General features: G+C 42.8%; 2 protein-coding genes and 1 pseudogene across 7 annotated transcripts; all 3 read left to right on the plus strand.

The window, feature by feature from the left end:
- Positions 1–292: 292 nt before the first annotated feature.
- Positions 293–5,986, plus strand: LOC133904924 (dihydrofolate synthetase). Of its 2 annotated transcripts, none has more exons than XM_062346575.1 (10): positions 293–1,079; positions 1,219–1,316; positions 1,849–1,999; positions 2,249–2,311; positions 3,292–3,453; positions 4,149–4,340; positions 4,457–4,556; positions 4,811–4,945; positions 5,031–5,162; positions 5,280–5,986. In XM_062346575.1, exons 1-10 carry the CDS (start codon positions 810–812, stop codon positions 5,537–5,539), a joined length of 1,563 nt encoding a protein of 520 aa, XP_062202559.1. In that variant the 5' UTR covers positions 293–809; the 3' UTR covers positions 5,540–5,986. The 2 variants fall into 2 exon arrangements, with proteins under 2 accessions (XP_062202559.1, XP_062202558.1); XM_062346574.1 differs by having other exon boundaries at positions 298–1,079; positions 5,290–5,986.
- Positions 5,987–6,523: 537 nt separating this feature from the next.
- On the plus strand, positions 6,524–9,226 carry LOC133905166 (plant cysteine oxidase 2-like). 5 transcript variants are annotated; one of them, XM_062346890.1, is made up of 6 exons: positions 6,526–6,802; positions 6,837–7,145; positions 7,550–7,671; positions 7,796–7,967; positions 8,055–8,273; positions 8,862–9,226. In XM_062346890.1, the coding sequence occupies exons 2-6, from the start codon at positions 6,860–6,862 to the stop codon at positions 8,999–9,001; spliced, it is 939 nt and encodes a 312-aa protein (XP_062202874.1). In that variant the 5' UTR covers positions 6,526–6,802; positions 6,837–6,859; the 3' UTR covers positions 9,002–9,226. The 5 variants fall into 5 exon arrangements, with proteins under 5 accessions (XP_062202875.1, XP_062202874.1, XP_062202873.1 ...); XM_062346891.1 differs by having other exon boundaries at positions 6,524–7,145; positions 8,865–9,226; XM_062346889.1 differs by having other exon boundaries at positions 6,526–7,145.
- A 4,806-nt stretch (positions 9,227–14,032) lies between these two features.
- LOC133904629 (uncharacterized) lies at positions 14,033–20,005 on the plus strand (annotated as a pseudogene).
- Positions 20,006–20,315: the final 310 nt, after the last annotated feature.

The following is a 20,315-nucleotide window of genomic DNA, read 5'->3' on the forward strand; positions in this document are numbered from 1 at the left end:
GTCACCATCTCCTCCCTACCAGGTTGCATCTGATGCGGGATCCATGATTGCTACGTCAAATGCGGGGTCCCGTTGCCCCCATCGATGTCAGGCAGAGAAGATGGACGTTCCAGTGGTGGAGAGATGAGCGGTGGTGCGGCAATCTGGTGAGTGAAATCGGTAGAGGAGTTAGAGAGGAGCAGAGTGAGGTCATCGCATTAAAAGATATGGCTGGAGCCGCGACAATCGGTGACGACTGTGATGCTGCGTGGAGAGGGAGTTTGTAGGGGAGAGGGAGAGGGAAAAGATATTATAATAATTTGATATTGTTTGTTTTAGATTGTACAATCTAGATTCTACCGATCTAGATTTTAGATTGTTATAATTATAATCTGAATGGTTAGAAACATAGTAAAATACCAACAGTCACTTAATCGCGATCTGATATTTTGCCAAAAAAAAAACTTTTTTTTTGCAGAAAATGTCCTAATTTGGATTCCGATATTTTGCAAAACACCCCCTATTTTGGATCACCATCCGAATTTTTGCCAAAAGCCCCCTGGTTTGGATCCCGACCTCTCTCCTCCCTCGTCGGCTCCTCCTCCCGCTCGTCCGCCGCCCCCGTCCTCTACACCTCCCGTCCCAGCTTGAAGCGCAAGGCCCAAGGCCTCATCCTCCTCTCAAGCCCTAGCGCCAGCTCCCCACTCCACTCCTCTGTATCCCGCAGCAAAGGAGTGGAGGCGCGCGATTCGCCGCATCCGAGCGCCACGGCGGCGACCGCGCGCCCTCCGGCCCCTCCCGCCGCCGCGCACGTAGCACGGCCGCGCCGGATGCTCGGCCGCTTTCCGGTATCCCTCCTCCGGTCTCGCGGGTTACTGCGGGTGAGCAGCCGCCGCCGCGGCCTGTCCGCCATGGCCGGCGGCGGAGGAGTGGGTGAGGAGGGCCAGCTCGGAGACTTCTTCGAGTACATGGAGCGGCTGCGCAACTACGAGCGCTCCGGCGTGCCGCGTGGCGCCGGGACCGACTCCGACGACGGCTTCGACCTCGGTCGCATGCGCCGCCTCCTCCGCCGCCTCGGCGACCCCCACACCCACTTCCCGGTTAGCCCCCCATCGCCTCATCGAAGATAGCGTGTGAAATTTGCATTTTTGCCACTCTAAAGAGTGGACTTTCGCAGATTGGCAAAAATGCAAATTTCTCAGTGAATGCCAGGATGAAGCTGAATAGTTGTGTTTGTAGGCTGTTCATATCGCCGGCACCAAGGGGAAAGGTTCAACTGCTGCATTCCTGTCCAATATCATGAGGGAGCAAGGCTACAATGTGGGTTGCTACTCGAGGTACTCTTTAGTTCACTGTTATGGCTCGTCGATCATTTGTAGTCGTTGGATGAAAATTTTGTGCTAACCAGTATGATAAGGGATGGGGATGCAAATGAATTCGTGATTTTTTTGCCTGAACAACTTAGTCCGTAGGAAATAATTGCATGGAAACATGGGCTGGGGTGTCAACCGACATCAACTTTCACCAGAGAATATAAAATTGAAATTACAAAACATATGCAAGAAAGAAATAGCCTAAATGGGGCATTAGATACTAGATAGTTCAAAGTAGTATACTGGAGCAAAATGCATTATGTTTTAAGTAGCTTTGATCGTGTTCTTAGAGAGCAGGTTCTCGTTTTCTAGCAAATTAGTTTTTAACAGTATCTTTCTTCTTTCATGTTGAGCTGTATGTCAGGTGTTTACTTTCTGCATGAAAGTTATGAAATTGTAATCCTCTGCTCTGAATCTTTTGTAATTGTTCAGTTCCATTGTGTCTCTCTGAGTTTGGTCTGTATAAACAACCGCTATAATTCTGTTTTCTATGTAGCCCACATCTTCTAACAATTCGTGAACGCATTTCTGTTGGGAATGGTGGAGGCCCTGTCTCAGTTGGACTGTTGAGTGATCTGTTCGATGCGGCTAAGGAAACTATTGATGAATCCATAGAATCAGAAAATGGGGCCCTGACACATTTTGAGGTAGTTTGCTTATTGAAAATATATCCTACTTTTTCTTTCTGACTAGAATTTTTTACTGTTTTATATGTCCTAATAAGTGTATGCAAACACTAGGACCTAAAGTTTTATTACACATGCAGAAAGTTATTGCAAACAACTGATGGAAATTTTATTGGTCGACCCAAATACTGTTGGCATTGAATCTGTTCATGTTTTATTTCTCATAGAATCATAGTCATGAATTTCATAACTATCTGCATGCTTTTGCAGGTTTTTACTGCTCTCTCATTTCTCCTATTCTCAAGAAAAAATGTTGACATTGGCATCATTGAAGTAAGTTATTGAACATCTTATTACTACCTTATATCACCTTCCATGGTTTGTGCTCATCGCTGTTGAATGTCAAGGCTGGAATAGGAAGTAATGTTGTTGATAGCACATGATTGAGAAAAAATAAATTCCAATGAGATCTTTGCATGGATAGGCCTTGTCTTGGACCATTTCAAAATGATGACATGACATGTTGCTAACTGAAGAGGTGGTTGATAGCACAGGATTGAAAAAAAATCCGATGAGATCTTTGCATAGTTAGGCCTTGTCTTGGACCCTTTCAGAATGATGACATGTTGCTAACTGAAGACGTGGTCGATTAATTCTGCCAAATGTCATGCTACTGTATTGGTCCCGATAAGGTCTAATACTCTAATGTTGAGAGGGTCTCATAGGATGTTCTCCCTACTTGGATTGTCCTGCCATATTTAAGATAGGGATATGGACTTTATTATGCTGAACTGAAGTCACAAGAGTGCACTGCTAGGAATTTAGAAAGAGCAACTGATGTGTTTTGAGAGTTTAGACCAAATGGCCAATATGCAGAAGCACATGAGACAAGACTGAAAGAAACACAATGCGGGACTGTACTAGACTAACACTCTTAAGCTGAATAGAAACACACCTTTGCCCTGGGTTTTGTTTGTCAAAATATTGTAATAAGATAAAAGTTCTGCTTTGCTAGCACTTCCAATGATTGATTTCTGGATCACTTGTCTTGCTGTTGGAATTCGGTATAATATAGTGGTATCAAATGAACACGTAAACAACAGAAATAGGGAACCAGTTGGTCTTGAATGCAAAGGGCCTTGCTCAGAAAGTGAAACATGGAGGTGATACATACCCCAGTGGTATACGTTTATCAAAGTTGTGTCATATTCTTAATACCATTTGTCCTTGCTGATTCTGATGTACAGCGAACTTTAACTTTCGCGGTTGCAAAACCGACCACTAATGCTTGCATTTGTCTATTTATTTCCTAGGCAGGCCTTGGTGGAGCTAGAGACGCCACAAATGTCATACAAAGTACTGAATTAGCAGCATCTGTCATAACAACAATAGGGAAGGAACATCTGGCTGCTTTGGGTGGCACCCTGCAAAGCATAGCAGTAGCAAAGTCTGGAATCATTAAACAAGGACGACCAGTTATGTAATTCTCTCTTCTTTTTCCATTTGCATGCCTACTAGGATCTTGTTCCTGTTTGTACTTCGAGCTTTTAGTCAACTTTAATGTTTGCAGCGCTCATATTTTTCTTGAATCAAATGGTTGATATGTACGAATCTTGTACCTTAGTTGTTACCAAGCTTATTTGATCAATGCCATGAGAAAGATATCTTTTCTTGATTCTCTCTAATAGATTTTTAATGTCTAGTTGTGTAATATTATCTTTGTGTAAACCTTATATATATTAATGTTTTACATGACTAAACATGCAGCCATGCAGGTGCTTTCCTTATACTTGTTTAATTCTATGCTGTACTGATTGATTCTCAGATTTGTTGCTTTTAGCAATATTGCAGTTATTAGGTTTATAACATTGAATTGTGTGCTATGCCTCAAATTAGAGCTCGGGTGTTGTAATATTGCACTGTATTCAAGGAGGAGCAGTAGGAGGAACCCTTCCATTTTCAGTTTCCCCTAATTCACCTTCCTGAATCCATTCCAAACCTTAGAATTTGTTCTGAAATTTTGATCCTAAATCATTCCTTTTCTTATATTTCTACTTGGTAACATAGCATACATGGTCCAAATGAGGACACAATGCTCGAGCTCTCTACCTTGATACCAGCTTGGTTTCTAACCTGTACAAGTTGTGAGCTGGATATCAAACATTTTCAGGTTGTGATTGGTGGCCCTTTTTCGGCGGATATTGAGCAAATTATTCAGGATAGAGCATTCTTGACACAGTCCCCCGTCATATCTGCCTGTGATCCTGGCATCACAAGCATCACAAAATGTATTGGTTGGGACAACGGAAAGCCTTATCACAGCTGTGACATCAACATAAAGATTTCAAATGATATGCCATTGGTGAATTGCATTGTGAACCTCATCTATTTCATCTAAAATTGATAGGAGATTAAATCTTTTCACCATTCTTTTTTTTAAAACCCTCCCAAATGATTAGTGCAAATTATCCTTTTCAGTTCATTGACTTGCATGACGTAAGACTCCAGCTGCTGGGAGATCATCAGCGTCAGAACGCTGTTACAGCTTCTTGCACAGCTCTATGCCTCCGAAATCTAGGTAATAACACTACATAGCCAATTCGCAGACAGTCCATCCAGTTTCATTAAAGCAAAGTTACTTCAGCGTTAGTGGTGTGTTAAATTTCGATTCTTTACTTGAAGCTTGCTTTTGAATGGGGCTAAAATATTGAAAAAAGGCTGAAAATTAGCTGCTGTCTCTCTCTGGTTCTTTGTTCATTTCTCTACTTTTTGTTTATCACATGCATTGAATGATCTATTTTTCCTCCTATTGCATGGCTTTGGGAAGTTAAGGATGGGATATTTCTGAGGCTTCAATCCAAGCTGGCTTAGAGAAGACACAACTTCCTGGGAGAAGCCAGTTTCTTACACAAGAGGAGGCTTCAGTATTTGGGCTGGATGGATCATCCACCGTACTTATTGATGGAGGTTGGTTTGTGCTGTAACCTGCTCTTGACCTTTTCCCCTTCCAGTAACGTTATTACCATCCGCTTATGTTTTGAACATCTTCCAGCTCATACGGAGGCATCTGCAAAGGCCTTATCAGATGTGATCAAAACTGTCAAACCAGAAGGGCCTTTAGCTCTTGTTATTGGAATGGCTAATGACAAAGAGCATCTTGCATTTGCTGAACAGCTTCTCTCAGGTGTGACTTATCCCTTCTTGAACATTTGAAGTCTACACGCATTGGCTTTCTTGATGCATAATTTAAAGCTAATGCTGAAGCTCATGAATTGAAGAACATGACTTGTTTTCTTCCAAGTTTTGTGCAGGTCCAAGGCCCGACGTGGTCCTACTGACGGAGGCGAGCATTGCTGGAGGAAATTCCCGTGCTATGCCAGCTTCATCCCTGAAAGAAGTTTGGATGGCTGCTGCACAGGACCAGGGCATCGATTACGTGGATATAGGCACGGTCAACGGCATCGAAACTCCAGAGCGCATCAACAATCTGGCCGGTTCATCATCGAGTTCCGGGAAACCCACGCTGATCGGGTGCCAAGACGCGCCGCCGTTTTCGTGTGACCTGATCAAGGCTGCCTCCCAGCTACTCGAGAGCAGAAGAAGCGCAGCAGACGGCGCAGCTCCCGGCCTGATCTGTGTGACCGGCTCCTTGCATATGGTCGCAGGGGTACTGCAACAGCTCGCTCAGCATTAGCACACGCTGCGATTCATTGCATATCATACATACTCTGGTAGGCAGTTGTGCTGGTCAGATTCAGATTGAAGCTGAAGCTGAACAGAGTGGTACCCTTTGGCTGCTGCTCCTGATGGAGAGGATTCGAGATGGATGATGTTGCTGTGACGTGCATTTTGGGCAGTCAACTCTCTGAGCCAGTTAGCATGTGATACGCTTCTGTTTTGTGTTGTGTTTGTCGGAAGGAATCTTGTTGCATGGCCTTTTTTCGGCCAGACACTGCAAGCAAAATATCTCATATTTTGATAAGGTTTCTATGGATGCTTGGTTGGAAACTGTGACAGGTGCCCACTGTTTACGATATGGACGTTCTGGTCTCGTGGGCTGGCCCGCTTCTTAAAAACAAAATATATAAGTTGCCTTCCTTTAAATTGTACTGGTAGAAAGACTAAGAGATACTCCAACTGAAGCAGTGTGCAATCACATATTTTTTTTTTCCTTTTTCCGTGTGCCACGCCATCAACTCTGTTACTACGATAATGATACTTATAGAATAAAAAAAAAACTAAATTGGTGGTATAGAAATGATTATCATTCTTTCAGTGGTAAACTGAAATTTTCGTTAATATTACGGGGAATTGTCTTTTTGATGTTGATACCTATTTTGACCACCAGTTTCCATTGCATTATGTTTATAAAACCCATCAAACTTATAATATTACGAAAGTCAGAGTTTGGAAATTTGACGTATAAAATGAAACTCCAAGTATATGTGACCTATGGCGAGTCCAAGGCAGGTGGCATGCGGGCCCACCTGTCAGCCAGAGTAAGCTACAGCAGCTTAGGGGATAAAGAAACCGTGTACCAGACCCAGCCTCGGACGCCGTCGGTTTTGCCGAGGTGACAGCGACCGCCCCCTGTGACTCTCCACTGTCCATGGATTTGCATCGGTCCAGACCACCTTGCCATGGCACAGCCCACAGTTTTGCTGGAGTACTTCTGCTCCTCGTCTCATCCTCAGCTGCATATAGCCGCGTGCTGCTGCTGCCTTTTCTTCCCCCACCTGCTTGATTCTTGCTTCTTCTTCGATTCGTACGTGGCTCCTGCTGCGTGCGAGGTTGTTTGGTGCCAGAAAGGTCGGGTCTTGCGAGGTTGTTTGGTGCCAGAAAGGTCGGGTGTTGCGAGGTTCTTGACTCCGTGCGTGATCGATGAAGGTGGAGAGGGGCGCGGGGGGAGTGGAGGTGGAGGTGGTGGCGGAGCCCGCCGCCGCCATGGCCGTGGCGGCGGCGGAGGATCGCGCCGCAAAGAGGAGGCGCGTGGCGGGGGGCAGGAGGGCCGGAGGAGGAGGGGGCGTGGGTCGGCGCGCGAGGACGAGGCGCGTGCAGGCGGGTGCGGCGGCCATGCAACGGCTCTTCCAGGCGTGCCGCGCCGTGTTCAGGGGGCCAGGCACCGTGCCCGCGCCCGGCGAGGTCCACCTGCTCCGCGCCATGCTCGGTGCGTCACGTCTGTCGCCCTCTCTCTCCACTACTACTGCTACTTGCTCGCATTAGTAAGCTGCCTATGACTAGTAGCTATTTTGGCGTGGAAACTGGATGTGAAATTTCCTGAATTTTGGTCCATGGACCATGATGCGATAATCCATTCACAAAAGTTCATTTTGCGACTTTGTATGATCGGTAACAAACCGGCATGTTTGGAGGAACAGTATCTTGGATACGCATTGTTTCACTTGTTAGGTTTAAATTTACTGTAAAATGTTGCTTTCTGCTGAATATGTTCAGTGCGAATGGTTTAGTGAAAATTTTTAATTCACCATCTCGTCCTAGAAAACATTACGCATAATGTGATGTTTCAGTATGGATTAACTGAATTTGAAGTGCTGACGGTAATGTTTGCAGACAGAATGAAACCAGAAGATGTTGACCTGAGTCCAGACCTCAAATTCTTCAGGACTAGGGATGCTGCTGAAGGAACCCCAACAATTACACAAACGACAATATACAAATGTCCAAATTTTTCGGTAAGCAACAGTGTTGAAATTAACTGAACTCTGGTTAATAAGTCCTTCATATGTTGTCTAAGGCTCTAAGCTGAATTACGATATCAAAAATCATTTTTCTTTACTGATGCCCTTTGCTTGACAGATGGTTATCTTCTTCTTGCCACCAAATGCGGTCATCCCTCTTCACAATCACCCTGGAATGACGGTGTTCAGCAAACTGCTCCTCGGATCGATGCATATAAAGTCATATGACTGGGTTGATCCTGATCCTGATCCTTCCATGAGCAGCTGTTCATCGTCATCCGATGATCAATGTAAGCTTTTTATCACTGCATATTGTCACCAGTTTGTTTGTCTTTACTGTCATGCACCCTCCATGGCCCAAATGTTCTAAGATAAAGATTTATTTTCTGCAGTGAGATTGGCAAAAGTGGTGGTGGATGATGTTTTTACAGCGCCGTGCAATACCTCAGTCCTATATCCGACAGCAGGAGGGAACATGCACCGGTTTCGGGCCATTGTACCTTGTGCAATTCTCGACATTCTTGGTCCCCCGTACTCCATAGAAGAGGACAGGGACTGCACGTACTACACCGACATACCGTATACACACCATTCGAGTAAGTAGTCCAATTCAGACCTCAGAAATCTGTTGCGGCTTTAACTAGATTTAAAAGGCCAAGTTGGTGGTTCAGGGATTTATTTTCTGAGACATGCAGGAGTATTATATATCACTTTATTGCAAGTTGCAACATGTTGTTAATTGTTGGTTTATCAAAAACAATTGTTTTGCATAGAGCAGCCCACCGGATAGGGTATGCTAGTTAAATAACAACCTGCAAATGGCTTTGTTTGAAATTAAGGTACACTCCATCTTACAACCTACACACGTAATTAGCGGTTTAAGCACATGGTTTCGCGCGCGTTGGATACTTGGAATGTCGAAACCGCTCCAATATAAAGTAATTTAGCTTCACAACGATGATATTAGGTTCATGAACGGCATTAGATGACCACTAATTTGTATTTTGCAATGCTGCTGCTTCTGCTGATGAAATTTGTTCATCGATGCTGCTCGATCATGTGATGTTGCTGTCATGTTTCCTCTTTGACGTGAACCCTGGCATCGTTTTCATTCAATTACAAGCTGCGTATGAATTTTCTGCAAGTATGACTAACAGAGGTCTGATTCGCCTTTCTGCTTGCAGCAGCAGCAGACGGGGTCGGTGACCTCACCAGCGTCGAGCAAGATCGAGGTCGTCTGGCATGGCTGAAGGAGATTGACATGCCGGGGGAGCTGAAGATGTGCAGCGTCCATTATGGCGGCCCGCCGATCTCCGACAAGTGACCGCCGGCCGTCGCCGTGCACGCCCGCCCTCTTTCTCCGGCCGTTCTTCCTACTGTAGATGCAAATGCATGTCTGAAGTCAGAAAGAACACGTGATATTAGCAAAAAAGGAAAAAAAATTAGAAACACTCGTGTTGAAAAACAAATAAATGGAAACACATGTTTCACGCCAATAAACTGTTTTCCCTCGGATTTTTTTTAAAAAAAACTTTTTTCGAGATATACACATCATTTGCTGTTGGATTTTTTGTGTGTGAGAGAATTCACTTGGATGATTAGATTAGGGCGTCCGGCCCAAAATAAATCAGGCTAAGCATATGCAACCATCTCTGGGCTGGCCCAGTTGCTTGCCTTCCGGCCCATACATAATCGCTAACTAAAGGCCCATAATGCAGTTGGTCTCGTCTTCCCTCCACATGTGAAGCAGTCGGTTCTTTCCCTGAAAAAAAGTGAAACAGTCTGTCCCCTTCACTCAACAACAACCACCCCACCGGCAAATGCAGCCTCCGGCAGGCCGGCGTCGCTCGCCGGTGGCATGCCCTGGGCTGATCGGAGCAGCTACGGCCCGGTTCTAGTGGAGGGATTCTTCGCTCCAGGCGACGAAGAGTAGGAGCATGCAGGCGGTGTTAGGAGTTGAATCACTCAACCCCACTCTCTCTCTCTCTCAAAGGCACATATACTTGTGTTTCACACACACACAAGAAGACAAGAGAAAAAGAAGACGCTACGAGGGAGGGTCGGTGTGAAGCCAACGACGACGACCGCTGGGTTGGTGTGAAGCCAATGACAAGGGTGGTGCGGTTCCTCTAGAAGCTAGTGGTGGTGCGGTGCATAAATACAAGAAAGTAACATGTTTCTGCTTGCGTCATCCCAAAATTGAATTATACCTCTTGTTCATAGAATGTGGCTTGCACCTTTTTTATTTTTATTTTTGCACTCGACCAACCTTTGTACACTTATTTCCTAGTGAAAACTTTCAGTAAGTGTGTCGAACATATTCCACCACAAAACTTATGGCTTGTACTTTTTTTTAGCATAAGAAGTGTAACCACATGCGGTAAGTAAGAAGTGTAACAGCCATGACGCAGACAAGGATAAATGGATGGTTGTTTCATCAGATTTGGACTTGATGCGGAGCACCTCATTGATCTAATCAGTCAGCGTCTGAAGGCAATCCAATCCGATTGATATCGTTGTAGGCAATGCCACACTGGACATAACTTTTTGCCATAGTGGCTCCCAGTCGTCCCCACTCTGTCCTCTGCACACGTCTCCACCACACAGCTATCTAGAGGCCTTCTTCATTGTGCATGGCTCTTGATATGTGTTGGTTGTGCCGTTCCAGCTCCTATCGGACGATTTGAGCAAGTTCATTTGTTCCTTGCCTTGTTTGCCGTCTTTCTCTTCTTTTCCTGGCACATCAAGGTACTGTTTGATCTGTGCACAGTTGATTCTCTCACCTCATTGCTGGATTTCACTAATCAGCGTCGGTTCTGTTTGGTTATCTCTAACTTCCTCTCAAATTAGTCTCTTTTCCCCCATTCCATGGATATCTTCACTAGTTGCAGAGTAAACAAATAATTTCTTCCTTCGTGTGTGCTATTTCTTTTGGCTCAGTTCTTATGGAGATGAAATCTCGTAATTGAAGATTAATCATGACTTTCTTCTATCTGCTTGTTCTATACGTTGATGCCGTTTGTATTAAGTTTTTGTTTGTGTATCTGCCGATTTCTCTTCAACAGATCTCCGAATGGGTGGTCTAGCCTACAATTTCACAATTTGCAAGCATGGTGTTTTTAATTTTTGGTATGGCCTATTAAGTTTTTTCGTTCATTTCATTCTCCATTCTAAATGCCCGACCTTGTTCTTGCCTTGTCCAATTGACAATCGTTGGCACAACTCTTGTTTGATTGATTCATTTTTGTTGCAGATACTAGAATCCGAGCCCGTATCGCCTCCTGCTCCTCAATGGCATCGTCGGTGACAACATGGTGGCCCCTAGATCCAGCATAACTTCAAATTCAATTGTGTCATGCGATCATCCTACACCCATCTCGATGGTGAGCTATGTATGGATCTCACAAGAATTATATATATTGTTTCTGGTAATTCTAATTTCCTGGTAGGATACCGAAAGGGTGTTCGGTAAACACATCTTTCTCTCTCCCATGTCGCGCTGCCGGCCCCACCGCCTCACCTCTGCAAATCTGGGCACCATACCACTTTTTGGAATAAAGTTGGCATTCAACCAAATCAAATTGCATAAATACAAGGAAGTAACATGTCTCTGTTTGTTTGATCAAAACTTCATAGAATATGGCTTGCACACTTTTTTTTTTTTGCACACGCCCAACCTTTGTACACTCATTTTCTAGTGAAAACTTTCAACAAGTGTGTCAAACATTTGCCACCACACAAGTTATGGCTTGCACATTTTTTTGGCACAAGAAGTGTAACAATACGTGGTAAACAAGAAGTGTCACAACCATGACGCAGATAAGGATAATTGGATGGTTGTTTGATCGCAGTTGAATGTGTTTCGTGGTGGTTCATGAGGACCTCCTTGATGTGAAGCATCGTGTTGATCTCCTGTGTGTCCTCGTTGATCTAGTCGGCCAGCGTCTGGAGCCAATCCAACCTAATTTAGCCGTACGCAATGCCACAATAGACATGATTTTTTTTTTTGCCATGATGGCTCCCATCGTCCCCACTCTGTCCTCGGCACACATCTGCACCAAATGGTTATCCATAGACCTTCTTCGTAGTGCATGGCTCTGGATACGGGTTAGTTGTGAGGAAATGAAAAATTGTATGGGCTTGAGTACACATGGCTTATCTTAGCTGTCCATTCCTACCACCTGATACTCATCTATCCCTGATTCTTCTCATCTACCTTATAATTTTTTCACCTACTTTTCTAACATGAATCTCAATATAAATAAATAGTCCTGATAAGCCATGTGTGCGCATGCACATGTGAAAAATTCCCTTCCATTGGTTGTGTTGTTCCTGCTCCTATCAGATGATTTGAGCAAGTTTATCCATTCCTTGTCTTTCTCTATTGGTGTGCCATCTTCTTTTCCTGGTCCATCGAGGTACCGTTTGATCCACGCTCCACTGATTCTCTCACCTTGATGCTGGATTTTGCTAGTCAGTGTCGGTTATGTTTGGTTGTCTCTAACTTCCTCACAAATTCATATCTTTTCCCCCATTCCATGGATATCTTCACCGATCGCGTAGCCAATCGATTTCTTCCTTCATGTGTGTTGTTTCTTTTGGCTCACTATTTATGGAGATAAAAGCTTGTAACTGAAGATTAATCCTAACTTTCTTGTGTCTGCTTGTTCTATATGTTGTTGTCATTTGTATTAAGTTTTTTGTTTCTGCCAATTTCTCTTCAACAAATCTCCCGAATGGGTGGTCTGGCCTACGATTTCGCAGTTTGTGAGCATGATGTTTTAAATTTTTGGATTCGTATTCTCACACAAAGGCAAATTTTGCCGTTCGTTTCATCCTCCATTCTGAATGCTCGGCCTTGTTTTTCTGAGTCGTGGTACAAATACGATAGCATGTATGTGAGCCATACAACTTGATTCAAAATAAATGGACATAGATATACACAACATATGCAGACAAACAAAATATTATCATCACTCGAGCAATGAGTGTGAAAATAATAAAAATCATTTATTCAACAACATAGTAAGTATTCTCCATCCAGTATATCGCATGGTTAGGCGTTTCATTTAGGAAAACAAAGCTTTTCAGAATGTGATATTACAACAGTAGCACTTTTCAGGAGTCATTTCTCAACCAAAAGGTCATAGTTATGAGATGTCTAAAAAGGCATACCAGCTTGGGCTAGTGACAAGTAAAGTTCAATTGCACACATTCTTCCTTAGCCTTGACGGTCTAGTTCATTTGTCGAGCATGTCCAGAACGTTCCTAGTAGTATGGTGCAAAGTCATCTCACTCTGTTTTTTTTTTCTTTTGTCAGGGGAAGCCAAATCACTATATTACATCCTTTTGGGTAGAGAATCCAAATCCAATGTCCCCATTAGCGAATTCAGCAGGTTACAATGTTTCAAAATTCTAAAAAAACATGTATGTAGTGCACATAAAGTTAAGTAAACATGTAAAAAATAAGTGTCGAATTCATCCTAGATATCAAGAAACAAAATAGACAAGCAGTCAATCTGGCATTGTTCATCATGTGCTAACAGTACCACTTGTGAATATCTAAGATGAATTTGAATTTGAATTTGTTTCATGTTTACATAACTTTGTGTGTACTACATACATGAATTTTTTGGGATTTTTTAACATGGCAACATGTTGGATTATCGTATTTTTGCTAACGTACTGTACTATCTATAATACTTCAGAAAGGAAACATCTTTCTTACTTGATCATGAAAACATCCATAACAGGCATTAAGAAGTCTTCAGAAGAATACAAGATAAAGACAAGCAACACGATATTAGAAAAAGGCAACACGACACAATTGACATAGACATGTACCTGCCAACTTTGTTTGGTATAGTGCAAAGGGCATCCTATTCTCCATTGGTAGGACTTTCAGATTAGAATACATTGATGCGTGTGAAAAGATGATGGGAAAAAAAGAGAAGAAGGAAGAGGCTGCGTAGTGATGGATTTTTTTGTGCGTTCCGACTCATCATCACACCTTCTCTTTAGCTTTTCCATTTACAGCTAGCAGGTCTGTAAGTACTCTTGATTCATATTCTACCAAAATTTGAGAAATTCAATTAATATTGGTGGACGCATCAAGTGCAGCTTACTAACCCATTCGCACGAGTTGCTACTTGCTACCTGCTGAGGCTTTAGTTTATATTCAGTTTCTTTTGGGCTGATTGTACATGGAAGAACTAGTCTTAGCTATCGATCACTCCTGCTAGCTTAGGTGTTCCATCTATTGTGGCTTCGTTTGTACTACTACCTTGCATGGATAGTCACCATGGGGATTAAGAATTCATTCACTTGAATGGCACAAATTAGAAATGCTTAGATCATGGCTCACCATGCGACCATCTCAATCAAACAAGAACGGGGCAGCATCGACGAGATCATGGCTCACCATTCGACGACCAAACCTGCGCCTTCAGGCAAGCCTACAGCAGGAGCAGGGCGTCCTGATGTGGCTCCGGGCACCACTGCATCCGCCTTGGTTACTATGGAGATCGACCAGGTGGTGGATGAAGGAGATCGAGAGACTGTTAGAGCTGGGGGAAAATCCAAAGCTTGCAACCGTTGTTCCCAGAAAGGTCATGTGGCGGCAGAGTGCACCATGGAGTTATACTGTGTCATCTGTGACGGGCACGATCATGTCAATCATCGGTGTCCACTGCTAAAGCTCCCAAGACCGGTTGCTCACACTGTCGGATATTCGGTGGAGGGGCTGGGTTTTTATCATATCCCACACCCTCCGCTTCCGAGGAAGAAAGATACCAAAACAACTCTTGTCAAGGCCATTGGTAGTAATCTGTCACTTGATCAATTGGTGGCGCAGCTACAGAGAATTGTTCCGGGAAAGTGGAAGTGGGACCCGATGGTGCATGAGGAAAATTCATTCATCATTGCATTCCCATCCAAAGCCGAGCTGCAGCGGTCCATTGCATATGGTGGAACAGATGTTCGCGAGAATGGGGTTCCCACCGGTGTCCGTTTGCAATTCGAGGAATGGCATGTCAAGGAGGAGGGTTTCTTGCTCCCCAAAGTGTGGATTCATGTAACCGGTATACGTAAGAAGCTAAGGGAATTCATGAACCTTTGGGCCATAGGTTCAATGTTAGGGTCCACTCAAACGGTTGATATGGAAACCACTCGCAAGAACAACTTTGGTCGCATTTTTGTTGCCGTTTTGGATCCTAAATTAATCCCGACACGATTGGATGTGGTCATTGGGGACCATTACTTTGAGCTGAAATTTGAAATTGAGTGTCGTGGCTTTGATGAGAAGGGTGACGAAGTAGATGTGAACCACGGGGATAGTGATGACAGAGGAAACCGGGACATGGAGGAGGACACCTCTAATGAGCACCAAAATATGGATAGAGACTCGAAGAGGTCTCGGAATGATAACATGATCATCGAGGATAATGGTAATAGTTCTTCCTTTACCAATGACAGTGCTGCAAATAATCTGTCCATTGGGGTGGGTTTTGTTAACACTATGGAAGATGGGGCTGCTTTAGAAGGAAAAATTCAAAGGCTAGCGGATGAGATTTTGGACATGGCTGTGAACCGCACTTTAGAATTTTGTTGCGACAAAGTTCTATCTGAGGACGATGAGGAACTAGTAGATGGAATGGTGGAGGATGTGCTTACTGATGTGGAAGATAATCCGTTTGGTGCTGCTGAGATACCTGCCACGTACAAGGGAGGCGTTATGGCGGCGGGGGACGATGGCCTATTGCTGGACAAGGAGGCACAGGTGGACGCAGATGGTAATGTGAGCGGGCAAAATGCTGATGCAGCCGTGCACACTGCTGCTGCTGGTCTGCTCCCTTCGGCCTCGCATTCGAAGGACACTGCTGCCGTTATTTGCTGCGTGGCGAGTGAGGCAGCAAGAGACACGGCAGCACCGGTTGCTTGTCATATGGTGTGTGCTGAAGGTATAGGAGACACGATAGCAGCTGCTGGCCGCCCTGCTTTGCATGCTACAGCTAATGCCGTGCAAGCTATGGAAGGGGCTGCTGCAGCTAATGTCATGCAAGCTGTGGAAGGGGCTGCTGCAACAGCCCATGACGATCCACTGCCAGCGGCAGTTGTTGTTGCTGCAGCTATCACGGAGGCTACGACAACACCTACACGCTCTAGTCCGCAGCTTGCTAACAGTGACAAGCACGTGTTGACTAAGGCAAAAAAAGAGAAGAGGGCTGCTTGGAAAAACTTGGACTTCAGTGATGGTAACAAAACAAGTCTCTCTTTTGCTTCCTTTTCAGATTCTCTACTCACTTCAAAAATAATTGATCTAGGTGTAAACTTAGGCAAAAATTCTAGAGAAATATCAGAATCAGTTAGTAATTTAAAATCCCTTGAGTTGGATAGATTTACTTCACAACCATGCAACATAGAGACAGGGACCAACTCTGATTTGAAATTGGTAGATGATGAGGAGAATGATGACATGGAAAACCTCACTCTTGGTTACTTACGTGGTGACTTGATGGAGGAGGTAATGGATGAGGACAGCGATCACCTAAGTTGTGATTTTAAAACTGTCTTTAAAAAAAACAAATCGAGCTCATCCTATAGAAAGAAAAAACACCCTAAGATTAGGATGATAAAAATAAAAATAAAAATGGTTCACGATGAAAGGAATCTTTTGGAATAGCAGAGGTCTTAGTGACTTGGCTAAATTTAGGTTCCTTTCAGACACTTCGAGAGAGCAAAAGCTAGACTTCATTGCTCTTTTAGAAACGGGAAAGAAGGATTTCCCTAAAACCGTTCTGAACAATATTTGTGGTGGACAAGAATTTCTTTGGCACTGGACAGAACCTCATGGTCGATCTGGAGGCATTTTACTAGGTGTGAACCTAGAAGTCTTTGACATCGGTGCTATCGATGAAGGAGACTTTTATGTAAAGTTCCGCCTAAGGAATAAAGTTGACGGCTTCCAATGGATTCTTGTAGCAGTTTACGGGGTTGCACAAATTGAATTCAAGGAAGCATTTCTTGCGGAATTGGTTCAAACCTGCTCCAAGGAAACACACCCAATTCTTATCGGAGGTGATTTCAACATTATTAGGAATCCACGAGAGAAAAACAATGATAAATATGATGATAGATGGCCCTTTTTGTTTAATGCCGTTATAGATGGCTTGGACTTAAGGGAACTTGAACTATCTAATAGGAAGTTCACATGGGCAAATTCTAGGGAGGTACCTACTTACGAAAGACTTGATAGGATTTTGATGAGCACAGAATGGGAAGCTAAATTTCCTCTAGCGACAGTTCAAGCCTTAACTATGGAAATTTCAGACCATAGCCCACTCTTGCTTAGTGTCGGAAAAGGTACCCATAGCAACAAACAACCATTGTTCAAATTTGAACTTGGGTGGTTGTTGCGGGATGGGTTCTTTGAGTTGGTGGCTGACGTGTGGACAAAAGAAAAAAAGGGGAAAAACACCACTACAAAAATGGCAATTTAAAATTCAAAGACTTAGACAATTCCTAAGGGGTTGGGCTAAGAATGTGAGTGGTTCTTACAAGAAAGAAAAAGAAGAAATAATTAGGAAAGCAGATGAATTAGATAAGAAAGCCGAGACTCAACTCCTTGGCCCAATGGAGCTTGATTTAAAGCATTGTTTAAAAGAGAGATTAGTTTCCCTCTTAAGGGAAGAAGAGCTCAAATGGTACCAAAGAGCCAAGACAACTAAGTTGACACTTGGTGATTGCAATACTAAGTATTTTCAATTGGTAGCAAATGGCAAGCATAGAAAAACTAGAATTTTCCGGCTCGAACAAGAAGAGGGAACCATAGAAGGAGATGAAAACCTTAAACGCTATATCACCAACTATTACAAAGAGCTCTTTGGGGCGCCTGAGCGTAATAATTTTTCCATGTTGGAGTCCATGAGGGATGATATCCCTCAAGTGTCTGATACGGAAAACAGTATACTTACCATGGAATTCTCAGAAGAAGAGGTCAAAAAAGCTATTTTTCAAATGGAACATAACAAAGCACCAGGCCCGGACGGTTTTCCGGCTGAGTTTTATCAAGCATTTTGGGAACTTATTAAGGGTGACGTTATGGCTCTTTTTTGTGACTTTCATAAAGGTGATTTACCTCTTTTTAGTCTCAATTTTGGTATAATTACATTACTACCAAAACAAAAGGAGGCTGTACAAATTCAACAATTTAGGCCCATATGCATGTTAAATGTTAGCTTCAAAATTTTCACAAAGGTAATGATGAATAGAATAGCTTTAGTAGCTCAAAAAGTCATTAAACCTTCTCAAACCGCTTTTATGTCAGGCAGGAATATAATGGAAGGTGTTGTCATTTTACATGAGACCATTCATGAGATGCATAGGAAGAAGTTAAATGGGGTAATTTTAAAGCTAGACTTTGAAAAGGCCTATGATAAGGTTAATTGGGCTTTTCTCCAATAAACGTTGAGAATGAAAGGCTTCTCTCCTATTTGGTGCAAATGGATAGACCAAATTGTTAAAGGTGGCAGTGTTAGTATTAAGATTAATGATGAACTAGGCCACTACTTTCAAACTAAGAAAGGACTTCGACAAGGTGACCCTTTATCGCCGATCCTTTTTAACTTAGTAGCTGATATGTTGGCTATTTTAATTGAAAGAGCCAAGTCCAATGGAAAATTCAATGGAGTCGTTCCTCATCTTGTAGATGATGGTTTGTCGATTCTTCAGTACGCAGATGATACTATCCTCTTTATGGATCATGATATATTCCAAGCCAAAGATCTTAAACTAGTTTTAAGTACTTTTGAGCAATTATCGGGGTTAAAAATTAACTTCCATAAGAGTGAATTATTCTGCTATGGTAAAGCCAAGGAATTTGAGTATGAATATGCTCAACTTTTTGGTTGCAATATCGGGGGTTTTCCTTTTAAGTACTTGGGCATTCCTATGCATCGTCGTAAACTTTCTAACAAAGATTGGTTGACTGTTGAGGAGAAGTTCCAGAAAAAATTAAGTAGCTAGAAAGGGAAGCTTCTCTCAGTTGGAGGAAGGCTAGTGTTGATTAATTCGGTCTTAACTAGCTTAGCTATGTACATGCTCTCCTTTTTTGAAGTCCCAAAAGGTGTTCTCCAAAAGTTGGATTATTATCATTCTAGATTCTTTTGGCAATGTGATGGACATAAAAAGAAGTACAGACTCACTAAGTGGAGTGTACTTTGTAGGCCAAAAGAGTTTGGAGGTTTAGGTATCCAAAACTTAGAAATTCAGAATAAATGTCTTTTGAGCAAATGGTTGTTTAAACTTATTAATGAGGAGGGTGTTTGGCAAAGTCTCCTTAAGAGGAAATACTTGTCTAATAAAACACTCACACAAGTAAGAAAACAACCTGGAGACTCACATTTTTGGTCCAGCCTTATGAAAGTCAAGGACCAATTCTTGGAGTGTGGGTACTTCCAAATTCATGATGGAACTCAAACAAGATTTTGGGAAGATACTTGGATAGGAGATAAACCGCTTGGGGTTGTATACCCTTCCCTCTATAGAATTGTAAGAAGAAAAGATGCCACGGTATCACAAGTGCTAAGCACTACACCACTTAACGTATCTTTTAGAAGGGCTTTGGTAGGGATAAATTCAGATGCTTGGTATGATTTGGTATCAAAAGTTATTTCGGTCAATCTTACCTTTGGCAATGACACTTTTGTTTGGAGGTTACATAAAAGTGGTTCTTTCACGGTCCGCTCCATGTATATGTATATGATACAAGAGGGAGTGGTTCCTCATAAAAGTCCACTTTGGACCATTAAAGTACCATTGAAATTAAAAATTTTCTTTGGTATCTCTTAAAAGGTGTAACACTTACAAAGGATAACCTAGCAAAAAGAAATTGGCAAGGTAGTACAAAGTGTTGTTTTTTAGCTCTATGGAGACAATACAACATCTTTTCTTTGATTGTCATTTTGCTAGGTTTATTTGGAATACCGTACATATCACCTTTAGAATTCAACCCCCATCTAGCATAGCGAACATGTTTGATTCTTGGCTTCAAGGCATTCGGCCTAGACTCAAAAATCAAATTTTGGTAGGTGCTGCCGCACTATGTTGGGCTATGTGGTTGAATAGAAATGATATGGTATTCAATGGATCTAAATCTAACACCTTTTTACAGGTAATCTTCAGGGCGACATATTGGATCCAACAATGGTCATTGCTGCATAAAGATGATGCAAGAATAAGCCTCAAGAATGGTTGCCGGATTCTAGAGACGGTTATCATGGAAGTTTTTGCGAAGTTTGGTTGGAAATTTTGGAACAGAATTGAAGCGTAGCCTCAATCCTTTTCCCTTTTATCTAGCTTCTTGTTTTTTTATCTTGCACGATCTCTTTTTGAGTTTGGAGCATATCTGCTCGGATATGTAATGGACAGCTGTGTACTTGCCTACGGGAAAGTAGAAGCTGGAACTTTTTTTTGTTCCATTATCTAAAAAAAAAAGAACGGGGCAGCACAATATCGCACTGTATAAAGAGTAAAAGCCATGACAATTGACAGCGACATGTTGCCTGCCAACTTTGTTTACATTTGGTTTGGTTGGTATCGTGCAAAGGGCATCCTATTCTCCATTATTAGGACTTTAGGAT

This window comes from Phragmites australis, chromosome 22 (assembly GCF_958298935.1).
Source record: "Phragmites australis chromosome 22, lpPhrAust1.1, whole genome shotgun sequence".
Classification (NCBI taxonomy): Eukaryota; Viridiplantae; Streptophyta; class Magnoliopsida; order Poales; family Poaceae; genus Phragmites; species Phragmites australis.

Bases quoted from the DNA above. Each gene is read 5' to 3' on its own strand.
- LOC133904924 (XM_062346574.1), top strand. From the start codon at position 810: ATGCTCGGCCGCTTTCCGGTATCCCTCCTCCGGTCTCGCGGGTTACTG. The intron at 4,557-4,810 runs GTAATAACACTA...TGGGAAGTTAAG, and splicing joins TCTATGCCTCCGAAATCTAG to GATGGGATATTTCTGAGGCT. The intron at 5,163-5,289 runs GTGTGACTTATC...AGTTTTGTGCAG, and splicing joins TGCTGAACAGCTTCTCTCAG to GTCCAAGGCCCGACGTGGTC.
- LOC133905166 (XM_062346889.1), top strand. From the start codon at position 6,860: ATGAAGGTGGAGAGGGGCGCGGGGGGAGTGGAGGTGGAGGTGGTGGCG. The intron at 7,146-7,549 runs GTGCGTCACGTC...TAATGTTTGCAG, and splicing joins CCTGCTCCGCGCCATGCTCG to ACAGAATGAAACCAGAAGAT. The intron at 7,672-7,795 runs GTAAGCAACAGT...TTTGCTTGACAG, and splicing joins ACAAATGTCCAAATTTTTCG to ATGGTTATCTTCTTCTTGCC.